At 47.4% G+C, this 14,757-nt stretch overlaps 1 protein-coding gene across 5 annotated transcripts; it reads left to right on the plus strand.

The window, feature by feature from the left end:
* The first annotated feature begins 656 nt into the window (after positions 1-656).
* On the plus strand, positions 657-13,719 carry FLCN (folliculin). 5 transcript variants are annotated; one of them, XM_074840558.1, is made up of 12 exons: positions 657-840; positions 1,746-2,024; positions 2,821-2,967; positions 3,609-3,830; positions 4,321-4,481; positions 5,249-5,340; positions 6,070-6,260; positions 7,442-7,555; positions 7,921-8,044; positions 8,371-8,502; positions 10,086-10,191; positions 10,976-13,719. In XM_074840558.1, exons 2-12 carry the CDS (start codon positions 1,776-1,778, stop codon positions 11,175-11,177), a joined length of 1,740 nt encoding a protein of 579 aa, XP_074696659.1. In that variant the 5' UTR covers positions 657-840; positions 1,746-1,775; the 3' UTR covers positions 11,178-13,719. The 5 variants fall into 5 exon arrangements, with proteins under 5 accessions (XP_074696659.1, XP_074696661.1, XP_074696660.1 ...); XM_074840560.1 differs by lacking the exon at positions 657-840 and adding an exon at positions 947-1,028; XM_074840559.1 differs by lacking the exon at positions 657-840 and adding an exon at positions 1,071-1,089.
* The last annotated feature ends 1,038 nt before the right edge of the window (positions 13,720-14,757 follow it).

Here is a 14,757-nt window from a genome sequence, read left to right on the forward strand (position 1 = left end):
TGCAAGTTTTACCTAGCTGAATGGTCTATGCTCTTATCTTGTGGAAGACTTGCTACTTTTGTTCAGACTTGGGTATTTATAGGAGTCAACTCCAATGTAAAGGGAAGGATGGAGGAGGGGCAGGAGCCAGTACTTTATATTTTGAAGACTGAGAGGGTTAATAGTTCACATGGAATTTGGTTTATCTTTCCATCATAGTTTTCTAGAGATGAATAATCCTCTAATAAAACTTGATACCCTGAAGAGAAACTGGAGTAGTTTAATGGAGAGAGGGATCTATATTGAAGAACCTACACCAGGCTTAACTCTGGTGTCTGCTCCCTTCCTTCAAAGGGGGGTGCTACCTGTGTAACCATCTTAACTGCTTTATGAAGGGAGTGCGAAAAGACAGTGCTTGGTGGAAGCCTTCATCTGCCCTAATCTTACAGTCCAAGTAGTTTAAGGAATTAAAACACACGCTGGCTACTGCGGGAGCCGACTGCGACGCTCCTTCCACCCCCCCCCCGCCCGGTAGCCGCTGGCGCCGTCGCCGCCGCCCGGGCCCGAACCCGCGGCCGATGGCCTCAGCCGCGCCCCGCCGCGCGCACGACGCATGCGTGCGCCCCGCCTGGAGGCCGCCGGTCACGTGACCCACCGCGCGGTCCGCACCACCTCGCGGGGAGTCGGGGGGCGCGGAACGGGGCCCGCGGCGGGTGAAGCGCCTGTGGGGCCGCCGGCGGCTGCCAGGGCTTGGACACCGTTGTCCGCTCTCTGCGGCGCGACGGCGGGGCAGGGGACAGCGAGGGAAGGAAGGAGGGAGGCGTCTTGCGGAGCGTCTCCTCTTCCCCCTCCCGTGTTGAGGTAATGGCTCTGCCCAGCCCCTGTGGACAGGGCGGCCGTGGGCCGAGTCACTGCCGCCCCGGGGGGGTGGGGGGTGTGGGAAGGACCCTCGGGGGGGCGGCGGGAAGGACCGGCTCGGTACCGCGGCACGAACGGCCACCTCTTCCCGCTTTCTACTCCCTCTCCTCGCCGCTCCGTGGCGGCGGCGGGTGGGTAGCCAGGAAGCTGTGTGTGCCCCTCTCCCCACCCCCCCAGCTGCCGGTGGGGATGGTACGGGCCGGTGGGTCAGTCTGTGTCAGGCGCCCGCGGACACGGGACGGGACGGGACGGGCCGGGGCGGGGGAGCCCGGAGCCGCGGGACCGGGGAGCCCTGAGCCGCGGTGAGCGAGGGCCCGGGCCGGGCCATGGGCGTCCGGGCATGGGGAGCCTGGGCTGTGCCGGTCGCGGAGCGCGGGGAGGCCAGGGCCCGGCTGGGCCTGAGGCGCTCGGCTCCGGGGACGCTGAGCAGGGCCCGTCCCGACCCGTTACGGCCTGAGGCCTCCGGGCACGGGGAAGCTGGGCCGGGCCCGGCAGAGCCTGAGGTGTCCGGGCGCGGAGGTCTGGTCTGTCGGACCCCAAGTTGTCCTTGTAAGACTGGGGGTATCCGGGCACGGTCCGGTCCCGTTCCATCCCTGTGGGGCCTCGGGTGTCCCGGCTCTGAGTCAGGGACCCGGGCGCGGGGGGGATCGGTCTCTCTGGTCCCGCCCCATCAGGTCCATTGTTCAGGTCACCCCGTGGTAAAGTTGTGCTTAGACTGAGCACCCTTAGGCTGAGCTTAAGGCCAGCCTCTCCTAGAGAGATATAGAGCAGGACTTGCACCAGTCGGGCCTAAGAGATGCTTTAATATCTGTTGTGCTGATACCGTGTGCTCTCTCCCTTGCCTGCAGGAGGCCCGTCGCATGTGCTGAGCTCTCACTATGAATGCTATTGTTGCCCTCTGCCATTTTTGTGAGCTCCACGGTCCTCGCACCCTCTTTTGTACTGAGGTTTTACATTCACCGCTTCCCCAAGGCGCAAGCAGCGGGGACATCTCCGGGCAGAATGAGCAGGCGGAGGAGGAAGAAGGTGGCATTCAGATGAGCAGTCGGATCCGCTCGCACAGCCCCGCAGAAGGTGCCAGCGCCGACTCCAGCAGCCCAGGGCCAAAGAAGTCGGACATGTGCGAGGCAAGTGTGAAGATCTGTGTGTGGACATCAGTGTCCCTTGGCTTAACCAAAGGGCTCTTAGATTCTCTAATGCAAATTGTACTATTTAAGAGAGACAAAAAAAAAGTGAACTGCACTCATTTTGTACACGACCACCAGTACCAGAAGATCTCCAGGTCCTCATAAACTGTAGTGATCCATGACAAGAGGATGAAGGAACTGCTCTTGAGTATATAGACCTTGGCAAGATGGTGTCTTGAGGTTTCTTTAAGCCCTGTGATCTGTGATTCTCTTGTGGCCGAGAAATGCTTTCCTCCTCTTTGAAGAGCATTTACTTTCTTAGGAATACTTAGGAGCAGTATTGATTAGGAGACAGAAAAAAATGCAAAAGCAGTGAAAACAATGGAGAAAATGTATATTCTCAGTTGTTCTCATGCTTATCTACTATTAGTACTTGTTCTGAGTTATTTGTTACTTCTTTTCCTTTAGGTTATGGCCAGTTTTGTTAGGCCAGTTGGTTTCACAGCTGCTGTTAACTGAATTTTACCACTTGTAGAGCCAACACCAAGTTCACAATCAAATTAAATAGTGGCAAATGAGCATAACAGCAGAGGAAGTATATTGCACAGCATTCTATGTGAGGAGCTGTGTTCAAATCCTGACCCTGTCGCCTATTTCTTGTCTTCGAAGTATTTTTGTTCTAATCTCTATGTGTAAGTGACGTTTCCGTATGTTTTGCAGGGAATATACAGAGGTGTTTGGAAACTTTAGATAACTGCATGCTCATTTATGGCTGGATTTGCTTTTCTGTCTTCAGGGTTGCCGCTCTCTTGCAGGAGGACATCCTGGATATGTCAGCCACGACAAAGAAACTTCAATCAAGTACGTCAGTCACCAACACCCAAACCACCCCCAGCTGTTCAGCATCGTGCGCCAGGCCTGTGTTCGCAGTCTGAGCTGTGAGGTAACTGCCTTGGAGTCCTTTGTGGCCTTATGTATCATTTCAAATCCAGGATAGTCTTTGCTCATCCTGGCTGCTCCGTGCAGCCTGAAACAAAGAGGGAATGGAGGTGGAAAAACAGACATGCAGGTCTGTTCTTTCCAGGATTGGTTCTAATTTTTAAGGTTGATCTTTGATAACTTTGAGGATTCTTTCCTCTCACCTCATGAGACCAAAAATTTCTTGGTTTTGCTTCTGTGTGTTTATTGTTTTTCTTTGTAAGATAAACTGTTTTTTGTAAGAACATTGGAATCTGTTGTTTAGTGCCTATAAATATTTGATCTTTGTAAGTCATTAACATTCAGCATCTCATAGAAGGAAAGGGAGAACCTTACAGATTAATGAGCGTTTGTGTGCCAAGATCAGCAAAATCCTTTGTGGATTCTCGACAGCATTGTAGTTGAATAGAGCTGAGTTCTTAAAACACAGTTAAATTGAAGGTTTTGTAGTGTTTGAGGGATACTCTGGAGGTCTGTTTGACCCTGAGTTTTGGATAGTAGCCTGAAAAGGCTTGTTTTGTTCACCAAGTGTGTGTTAAAGAGTAGGAAGCTTTTCAGTTTATTACTGTTTCAGCTGTGCGATGTGTACATGTCCCTCCCCTTCAGGTCTGCCCAGGACGTGAAGGCCCAATTTTTTTCGGAGATGAACAGCATGGTTTTGTGTTCAGCCACACCTTCTTTATCAAAGACAGCCTGGCTCGAGGTTTCCAGCGCTGGTACAGCATCATCACTATCATGATGGACCGGATTTACCTCATCAACTCCTGGCCTTTCTTGTTGGGAAAAATCAGAGGCATCATTGATGAGCTTCAGGGCAAAGCACTTAAGGTAGGTCAGTGCACAGAGGCCATTTGACTCAACGTTAGTAAAACAGTGTGATGGTTGATTTACAGCTGAGTCAAAAAGCTGATCCAGGTCACTGCAGCCAGGGGGGTCATTAAGGTTGGCACAGGGACAAGAGGACGGTGCGTATCTGGGGGTGAAGGAGAGAAAGAGCAGGGTGCCTCTCTCATTTTAAGCCAGTCATAAGACTTTTCACAGACGTAACTGCTAGACAACAGCTCTGTTAGAAATTTAAGTAACTAAAGTTGCGAAGGAAAATGGTTTTGGAGCACAAGTGTTACTTCATGATAATTTTAGTCAATCTAAGAATAAGATGTCCCTCCCCGCTCTTTCCCCATCATTTACAGTGTATTTTGGATGATTGTGTGTGACGCACCCTTTTCACTTCATATTTTCATCGGGGTTTTTTGGCTCAGGTTTATGTAAGCATTTTATCTTTTTCAGTCTCTTATTTTGCCCTTCCTCTGCGGTGCAGGTGTTTGAAGCAGAGCAGTATGGGTGCCCTCAGCGTGCCCAGCGGATGAACACGGCCTTCACTCCCTTCCTGCACCAGCGGAACGGCAACGCAGCCCGCTCCTTAACGTCACTGACCAACGACGAAAACCTGTGGGCATGCTTGCATACCTCCTTCGCTTGGTAATGCCACTTGCGTATCTAGCTTCTACAGCTCCTTCAGGAAGAGAATATTGCCATATTCTGAAAGGGTGGAAATGTGATTTGAGTGTTTGGGTATTTTTTTTTTTTTTTTTTTTTTTTTGAGGTAAGAAGTTGGACTTTGCTAAGTAGTCTCTGAATTGGAAGGAGCTAAGCACAGAAAGACAGTAGCCTTTAGGGCAAAAAAAAATTCTTGTTGCTGTGAAGTAAACCTGCTAATGTGGCTGCTAATGGAAGCCATGTCTATCTAGATGGAAAAAGCTTTGCACAATAAAAGTAAGTATGGAAGACAGCAAGAAACAATGCTCCTACCGCCAGTGTGTTGTACTTTGGATTCACGCTTGAAGAACACCTGGAAGTGCCTGTGTTTTGTGACAGGCAGCGTGGGAGGTGCAGCCGTTTGCCACAGCAGTATGCCTGGCAGTCTAGTTGCCCCAGTGCCTGACTTGCTCATCCAACTTCCCTGGAGAGCTGCCACAGAGAGGGTTGCAGCTCTGGCGTGTGACTCGGGTGGGGGATGAGTACGTTGCACAAAGTAATCGTAAAATGGTGGGTCTTTGAGTGGCTTTGAGTGGTGGTGCTTGTAAGATATGTTGATAGTTACCACACCAAGGAAAGCACAGAGATGTGTTGAAACACAAATTGGTTAGTGGTTGGTTTTTTTGTTGAGCTCATCGCACCAAGTTTCTTACTGGGTTTTTGCACCTAGGCTTAATGAACGCTGCTTCTGTTTCTTTCAATGTCTCCAGGCTTTTGAAAGCTTGTGGCAGCCGACTTACAGAGAAGCTTCTGGAGGGAGCACCCACAGAAGACACCCTTGTTCAGATGGAAAAACTTGCAGGTGAGATAGAAGTTTCCAGAGCTGGAAAACCCTCTGAGAACGCTTTGGATGGTAACAGACCGAGTCCTTTCGTCAGCATCGTAAGCACAGCCATCTCCCATCACCTTCCCCGCAGCGTAGTCCCTGCAGTCGCTGATACAGAGGTGACTGACAGGAATGTGAAATCAAGGCCCTTGGCCTCGTAGGCGCTCTGCACGCACACGTGGTGGTTGTTGCTTGAGGAGGAGTGTTGCATCATTGTGATTATTGTTCTCTCTGGCTGGGTTGGCCCTCCCAATGAATATCTACAGCCAGAAGAATTTGCATTTGCAACATAGGGACTTTTGCTCCTTTTCTACATAATTTCTAAGATTAAAGGATTGTAATTTTTTCTTGAATTATTTTATTAATATATTTAGATCAGATTCTACAAAGCCTGCCTTAAAGCTTTGGCCATGACCTTTAAAACAAGAATAGAGAACGCATAGTTGGTCAAAAGATGTGACTTTGTGTTCTGTAGAAGATAAAAATTCCCTTTTGACCCTTCAGTGGTTATCTTATATATGAATTCATAAACACCATTAACACTTCAGGTGTGTCTGTGATGCTAGTACTTTCAGGTCCTGTGTTCTGCTCTCCCCACATACTGGTTGCAGCATGTGCAGGCACTTCTGAGGCAGTTCCTGTTCCTAGAAAGCAGCAATTTTTATGACCACTCTGCTTTTTTTTTTTTTTTCTTTTTTTTGCTAGATCTGAAAGAAGAGTCGGAAGGCTGGGATGGTTCCGAGGAAGAAGAGAAGCCTTCTTCCCAGCCAGATGTTGTGGAAGGGCAGGAGCTATCTAAGTGCTCACCTGAAACATCTCTGATGCCAGATTGCAACAGCTGGAATGTAGCTCACAGAAGGTTGTCTGTCTTTCGCTCTCTCAGGCACATGAGGCAGGTAAGAGACAAGAAACTCCCATGCTCAATTCACAAGCTAATAACCTCTTTTCTCCTGATACTGTTTTTTTTTTGAAAAAATACATTTATTTCCTGCAGTCTGCACCTCTTTCCTGGCTCTGTGTTCAACACAGTGCCTGCACAGCTAGTAACAGGGTGTGAACTGCATCTCTGAGGCCGTTCCCTTCCTCTGAGATCATGTGGGCCTCTGGTGATCATCGGTCATGTGGGATGGCATCATATGATTTCTCTCAAACTCTGCACTTTTCTTCTTCCCTAGAGTAGTGGCAGTAATTTAATACAGAGGTTGCGCAGCATCTTCAAAGCCAAGTACTATTTGCTTAAAACAAAAGTGCTTCAGAGGGGGGAAAAAAAAATTACAATCAAAACAAATGGTTCTGTACAGCTCTGGCTTTTCTCCAGTGCTTCCAGTTACCTGGCTGAGGGGGATGGTTCGGTGCATTTGACCCACAGTCTCTTTCACACCAGCTTATTTTCCTGGACACTCCTGACAAATACCTGCTTTATCTCTTTAGCCTCCTTTTGTTCTGTTGTCTCCTAGTTTAGAATGCTTGAAGCTCTTGAACTACACCACTGTACTGCAAGTGTGTGCCTTTGGAGGCTTGTCTAAGAATATTGTTTCACCTTTTTGTGCCTGAATCGTTGCGAATATAACCCAGATCAGAGAAATGCCTGAAAGTTGTTATTGTCTAATAGAAATTGTTCAGTTCCATTGCAAATGGGCCTGTGTCCAGCTCAGCAAACCCACTAATTTGGCCAACAAGTGGGCTGATTCATGCAGTCTAGCCAGAGCACTGAGGGATTGGAGCAACCGAGAAATGAAACTGTTGTTTTCTTAATGCGCTTGATACTGAATTGGATCAGTGGTTAGGCGTGTTGGCAAAGTGGTACTTTGCTGCTGTTTGTTCTTGAAACCATAGATGGGAGCGAGTATCGCTTTGCATGACAGTCTGACGCCTTTGGCATCTGTCAAAGAAATGCTTGATCCTGGTGCTGTGGTTTAGAGCTATTACTCTGTGCGCAAGACCTGTAAATTTTCATGTTCATTTCTGCTGCTCAGTTCTAGCCATTTTCATATGTGGCAGTCATGTTTTGGACAGGGCAAACTGGACATTTCACTAATTTTCATAACCAATGCAGAATTTTTTTTTTTTTTTCCAGGTTCTTGGGGCATCAGCATTCCGCATGCTGGCTTGGCATGTTCTGATGGGGAACCAGGTTATCTGGAAAGCTCGAGACATGGATCTTGTCCAGTCTGCTTTTGATGTGCTACGGGTAGAAACCTTTTCCTTTGTTTCCTGACTGCATATTTTTACATACATTTCTGTAGCAGTCCACGCCGTCTGGGACATGTAATCTTGTGGAGAATGTGTGTTAAATGATGTGGTTTGGGGCTGGGAGACAAACCCAAAACAAACCTAAAACAAACCTAAAAAATCCCCCAACTTTTGGATGTCTTCATTGTCCTCAGCAACTGCATGGTCTTTCAAGCTGAGTAAGATACTTCTGATCCCCCAAATCAGGAGCATCTGCCTGAGCAGCACTCCAAGTCTTGGCTGGCCCAAGAAATCGGAGGGGAAAACTCTGCTTTACTGGTTTAGCTCCAGCATTTTTCCTGACGCGTTTCCTTCCTTCTGTAGACTATGCTGCCCGTAGGCTGTGTGCGGATCATCCCCTACAGTGACCAGTACGAAGAGGCGTATCGGTGTAACTTCCTAGGGCTTAGTCCCCATGTCCAAATCCCATCCCACATACTATCATCTGGTAAGAACCTGTTGCAGAACCCTCTCCTTTCACTATATTATTAAAGATTTTTTTTTTTTTAATTAAGTATTGGCAGATAGTCTAACAATGCTTCATGAACTAAAACCTGTATTACTTAATTACTACTTAGTAGTTGAAAGTGTGACACCTGCTTTAAGCACTGATCATACCATCACTGGCAGTTCTGGTTCCTGTGGAAGAAAGGTTAATGCTGGGCCAAATATTGTAAGCTGACAGAGCTGTGCTTTCTCAGAGCAGGGTGTGTAGCTGTATTTTAGAATCTGGGCTAGTACAGTTAATGTTCTTTTGGGCTCTTGTTGCTCTAGAGTTTGCGGTCCTTGTGGAAGTTCGCTCTGCTACCCGGTCCAGTCTCTACCCAGCTCTGTTTGATGATGAGCAGTCCCTCAACAAGTACGAGTTTGTTGTCACCAGCGGTAGCCCTGTTGCAGCAGATCGAGGTGGGTGATTTGAAAGCAGAAAGAACCTTTATCACTGAGGTTAAAACAGCGACCTAATCTTTAACTTTTTTTTTATGCTGTTCATGTACTGATCCCTAAGGAAGTCTGAGTAGAAGCCAGGTCAGTGTACAACTAGGGTACTGCTATTTGAGGTGAGGTTTACCACAGTCCATTTAATGGATTTAAAGATCAGCATTTTGCTTATGCATTTTCAGAAACGAGAAATGAATTCTGTAACGTGTATAGTAGCAATTGTAGGGAAATTTTTCAGTAACCCACAATGAACACTTTCTATCCTGGAATGCTTGTGTGTTTATTTTGAGTAAGTCTTGCTTATAAGGACCGTGACATTCTGTGATTACTCATCTCCCATGTTCCATTTGACAGACAAGTACGACTGATACAGAAATGCACAGACTTTTTTTTTTTTCCTACTTTGTTCAAGGACTTGAACACTTGCACCTAGATGTGATTTGAGTCAGGTCCATCAGGTTCCTGTTTTCTGGGGAGTCTTAATTTAGATGAGTTGGCCTCACTGACTGTCACAAAAGACTTGACAGATGGTTAATCCGTCCTGCTTTGTGTTCTGAAGATACAGGTGCAATGCAAAGCAGAAACTCCCTCACTCTGTAGTGTTCTTCCTGTGCTCCAGCAGCCGTTGTAGGTCCCCCATGTGTAATTACAGTAGTCTACTTTGCATCCAACCAGTGGCATGTCCAGAATCTTCTAGACAAAAATAGTCACTGAAAGGTCTTTTCTCCACCACAGCATCAAAGTTACTAGGCCACAATCTGCTGGGAAGATAGCCTCCTAGGTAATTCCAAAAAGTGGTCCAGGAAAGGAATGCTTTGGGTTCATTGTCTGTTTGTTTTTATACTATATTCTGGAACTTCCCTTAACAAGAACATTAAATCAAGAGTAAGTGGAGACTTTGAGGTTTTATATATTTATGTATATATGTACATATATTGTACAAAGCATGAAGATTTTTCATAGCTTTGCATTTTTTAATGAGTTTTTGATACAGGACTAGAAATAACAAAATTTAAACAATTTTAGTTTAAAAGTGGGTCTGAAGAAAACAAAGGCCTCTGAACCTGTGTGCATGTCTCAGGATCCTTCACAAAATTCTATGTTGCTGCTTGGATCAGGTGTTTTTCTAGTGGGGTGATCTTTAGCTCCTCTGCCATGGAGATGAAATCAAGGCAGGCCACTGGGGGGTATATTTTTCCACCTTGTAGAATAGGTAGGTTTCTTCCTGACTCAAGGGAGATTATTATCTGTGAGCTAATCAAGCCAAATTCTGTGTTGAAATTGGCTGTGCTGTATTAATAATGTAGCTTTTTGCATATAGAGGAAGCTGCATGAATGCACTAGACCAAAGCACTGATGAAAAAGGAGTGCAGACCACTGCTCTTGAACAAAGAGGTGGAACAAATGTGTGTTCTTGTTTGTAATTCCAGCAGGTGTTCAGGCCCGGGTCATAGCAATGGACTAGTTCTTGCTGACAAAGGTGTGAGTGAGTGACCTGCAGCTTCTATGTCCTCTTTCTCAACCTTTTCCCTCTCTTTCTGATCCTCTAGTTGGCCCTACAATCTTGAACAAGATCGAAGCTGCCCTCACCAACCAGAACCTTTCTGTAGATGTTGTGGATCAGTGCCTTGTTTGCCTGAAGGAGGAGTGGATGAAGTAAGTACAACTAACTGCTTTCAGAGAAAGAGCTTCGGCACTAAACCTGGAACAGTTACAGCAGAGTACAGGACAGACCTGTAGTCAGGTACCTTCTGCTTTAGTACTGAGAGTAGCTGGCTTTACTGTTGGGAGCTAAGAGTATCGGGGATCTACTCTAGTCCTAACTCTCTTTCTGGCTTTCAGCAGTTCTTAACCTTTATGCTTCAGTTCATGCATCTGTAGGTTACCTACATGACAATACTTGTCTGCCTTACGTATGTTAGGAGGATTAAGTATGCAAATACATATATGCCTGTCAATGTGCGCTATATTCCAGTGCAGGTAACGTGCCAAACAGATGTCACGATTGCACCTTCAGGCACTACATTTCACAGACGCAAGTAGATATAAAGGAAGACCAGTCATGTGAAATAATTCATGGAACATTACGATTTTGTGAATTTACTTGAAGGCCAGATGGGCACTAGATCTGTCTCCAAGGGAGATTCCCAGTTGTCACAATTAATCGTTTTACTTTTCGCTAGAATGAAAAAAACAGATTAGAATTACGCATATCACTACTGAAAATGAGTCATTCCCCTAACTAATCCCCCCTCCTTTTCTTGTACTTTTCTTCCCCCCACTTTCTGCACTCAAAGCATGAGAATAGTCTCCATGGGATATTGTTTGAAGCTTTTATTAACATTTAGTTGGTACCGACAGAAGCTACGATCACTGCTCATTCCCTGTTTGATGCATTCAAGTCCATCGTAGTAGTGACAGGAGTTTCTTGTTTCTGCAGTAAAGTGAAGGTCCTCTTTAAATTTACTAAAGTGGACAGCAGACCCAAGGAGGATACCCAAAAACTGCTGAGCATTCTGGGAGCTGCAGAAGAGGACAACGTCAAGCTTCTCAAGTTCTGGATGACTGGCCTGAGCAAGACGTACAAGTCCCACCTGATGTCAACAGTTCGCAGCCCAACATCCTCAGAGTCCCGGAACTAAAGGGTGCCCAACCTCTCTTTGCTGCCTTCAGATAACGGCAGGGAACCCTGAGTTACCGCTGCTGAGCCTGCAGCTTGTGCTTTAGGCGGATAGTGAAACTTCGTCACTATTCTACTGGTCCTCAAACTAACTTGAAGAGTGACTTGAGTCTTTTCTAATTGCTGTGAGACTGGATTAATAAGTGCTAATAAATAGTGCTGCTGTCTGTCCTGAAACTCAACTCTAAATCTAGACGTCCACACTCAAGACTAAAATACAGCAACGCTCAAAGAATCAGCGTGAATTAATTAAAATCCCATACTGTCATCATTAAGCATTATGGTGTGGCAGTAGACCTCAGCTTTAGATTCCCTTGGCAAGACTCAGATACCTGTGACAACGTCCGGAACTCCTGGGAGTGGATATAGTTAATCTCTCTGAATCCCACATAAACCTCCTAAATACCTGAGAAAACAAGAACCAAAAATAAGTGGCACGTCACAGGGTATGAATCATATGTAAATTATTTCAAACCACTTTATGCTCGGATTTAAGAAGAGACTATTTTCTGCTGTAGCGTAAGTCAGGATATCCTATCGGAGTCCTGTCACTCCATTTTATTTATTTATATCTTAACTTGAGACAGTTTCAGCACTTGCTTTGGAAACCTTGTCTGGGAGAGAGAATTATAATGTAAGAAGTCTCAAAATGCAGCCTGCTTGCCTCTTCAGAGGGTAAAATACTCGCCTCGTTTTGCCTGTGGCTGCAAAACTTCCAGATAATGAAGATAACCTCGCCAGGAGAAGGTTGCTGCTGTTCATCTGTCTTCAGAAATAGTTTTTTAGCTTCCTAATTAAGTTAAGCAGAAAAGATCCAACCTGTAGGTGCTCCCTTCTTATATAACTCTATAGTAAACATTTTTGCTTAATAGTTCATGGAAACATTGGTGCATTTTTTAAATTACCTAAACAGATATTCCTCATCTGTATTGTAAGCAATTACTGTTTCTGTTGTGAAGTCTGTTGGGGTTTTTTTGTCTTTTTTTTTTTTTTTCTGAATCATTGTTGGGAAAACTTGACGTTACCGTAGACATTTTTAACAAGCTAGAGGCAGGTTTTACCAGGTGACCTTCTACACTCATTCAAACAAGACTCAAGCTCAGAGGGGATGTTCCAACTTGTCATGAGTTCTGTTCTTATATATAAAATATGCAGGTTGATTTTTGTCTGGAACATCTGTAAAATGGCGACAGGCATTAAATATCATTAAGAGCTATTTTTGTAAAATGGACAAAGCCTGGTTTTGTGTTGATTTTCGATGTGTGTTTATGTTGGGCTGGGAGAAGCAGCAGTTGATTCCTGTATCTTAGACTTGATCTAATTTACAGAATTTAACAGATCTTTTCCTCTTGGCTTTGTATGTATTAGTTTCTTGTACATATGGAGCAAGAGATGCTCAGATATATTAATTGAAAATGCTTGACTGGATATAAACAACTTCAGGATATTCAAACAGCAAACATGCTTGGAAAAAGGCATTACTCTGTTACTTCAAGCACGTATTTAATTTCAGGGTTTGCAAAAAGGCGTTTCCCAGTTGTCAATAAGGAAACAGGAAACAAAAGAGGTGCTCAAGTTCTACCCACAGGAAAGGAATTTTGAATAATACATGCATCTTGCTCCCTATGTGCTAGGTGCTAGTCATGAGGGAAGAGCAAAGCCCATTACTAGTGGGATAAATGACAGAAGTCATTAGAAAAGCACGGACTAGTAAATCGGAATTTCCAGCGCTAGGTTGGTGTCTGCTCTTGTGGCTACCTAGTACTCTTTATTCTTCTACTTGAAAGCTATTCTGGTCCAATTCAGAGCTGTGTAACACAACAGGTAAGGCATTATTTGGCATTTAGACCTTCTTGACTGCTGAAATATTTGTGTTTTTTAAGAATAGCTCTCCCAAGCAATCTGACATTAAAACCTAGTCTTTAACCCACAGTTGGTGCATAAACACCCATTGGCAAAGCCCGTGTTTCTGAACAGAGGTGTGGTTTCTTCCAAAACATTGATCCTAAGGTCAAGCTTGAGGCTTCATCCTCTTCTTCCATGTGCTTGTGTAAGCAGCGAGTTGTAGGCGATGTCCATCGGTCTCTGTCCTGATCTGAAACAGGGCTGTGTCACGCACAACCAGACCCGGGATAAATGTATCATTTTTGAGCTGAGGCAAGGAAACCACTAACTTAACATTTATAAAATGTCCACAGGAAAGAAGGGGGAGAGTTGCTACATCTGTGAACCCAGGGCTCCTGCGCAGCATAAAAACAGATGTGCTTGCCTGCCAGAACAGATCTATATGTGGGATTACCAAATAATTGTCTGGGCAAGTTCCTGCAGCTTGCAGATTAGGCCGCAGGCACTCCTTTTGCTGTCAGTGATAGCTGGAATGTGCACACTCCTCTTAGCGCAACTTAATTAACCAAAAAGCATGTCTGCAGCCATCTTTCACCACCCTCCTTCCCTCTCAACCCTCCGCCTTAAAGACAAACTGATTAAAGCAGGATGTTTCTTTATTCTGATGTGATTTCCTTTTCCGCGTGGCCGAGCAGCGCCTACCTGGGAGGGAGGTGGGAGCAGGGAGCTGCGGGCGGACAGACAGAGCCCCACTGCTGGTGCTGGGTCACTGGTTGGGCTGTAGGTACAACCGAAGCCTTTTTGCACTGGTTCTGCCGCCCCTGGCCCCTCAGCCAGGCAGGATCCAGTTTAAAGGGTCTGTTGAGTGTGCGGCGTAGGCGGCTGGTGCTTGGGGAAGGGTTCGGGTCAGCTCTCCAGTGCATCCAGGAGCACCTGTGTCCTTCCTTCCCCCACCCCACAGCAGCCCAAGCCCCTGTGGGTTAGAAGGGGGGCGGCTCGGCGCGGGGGCGGCTGCGGCCCCTCGACACCCACCGCCCAGGCGGCGGGCGGCTCCCTCAGAGATTTCCCGCCTTCACCGCGCTCGCCTGCTCGGGGCGACTGCGCATGCGCCGGGCCGCCGGCGGCGGGGCCATGTGGGCGGCGGGCGCGGCGCGGCGGGCGGGCCTGGGCCTGGGCTTGGGTTTGGGCTTGGGCTTGGGCCTGGCCGCGGCGCTGGCCCTGGCGGCCTGGAGGCGGCAGCGGCGGCCCGTCCGCGAGGTGCTCTTCTTCCCTTCGCAGCCCAGCTGCACCGAGGCGCTGCTGGTCGAAGCGGCGGCGGAGCCAGGCGCGGCGGCCCGGCCCTGCCCTTGCCCGTTACCGCAGGCTGACTGCCCCCTCAGCCGCCTCCTGCGGCGCCTCCTCTCCGCCCGCCGCTCCCTCGAGATCTGCCTCTTCGCCTTCTCCTGCCCGCAGCTGAGCCGCGCCGTCCAGCTCCTCCACCGACGCGGCGTCTGCGTCCGCATCGTCACCGACGCGCAGTACATGGGGATCCGGGGCTCCCAGATCGGCCTCCTCCGGCACGCCGGTGAGGCGGCCTCCCCTCAGCGAGGGGCCTCCGCGGGGCAGGGCACGGCCGGGCGCTCAGGCCCCGGGTGAGAGCTTCGGCTACTGCTGAAGCGGTGGTTGTGTCTTTGTAGGGATCCAGGTGCGCCATGACC

Source organism: Strix aluco, chromosome 15 (genome assembly GCF_031877795.1).
Source record: "Strix aluco isolate bStrAlu1 chromosome 15, bStrAlu1.hap1, whole genome shotgun sequence".
Taxonomy (NCBI): Eukaryota; Metazoa; Chordata; class Aves; order Strigiformes; family Strigidae; genus Strix; species Strix aluco.

What these genes read in the sequence shown, in the direction of transcription:
- FLCN (XM_074840558.1), top strand. Translation starts at nt 1,776, where the DNA reads ATGAATGCTATTGTTGCCCTCTGCCATTTTTGTGAGCTCCACGGTCCT. An exon ending in AGAAGTCGGACATGTGCGAG is followed by an intron (nt 2,025 to 2,820) that starts GCAAGTGTGAAG and finishes TTCTGTCTTCAG; the next exon opens with GGTTGCCGCTCTCTTGCAGG. An exon ending in TTCAGGGCAAAGCACTTAAG is followed by an intron (nt 3,831 to 4,320) that starts GTAGGTCAGTGC and finishes TCTGCGGTGCAG; the next exon opens with GTGTTTGAAGCAGAGCAGTA.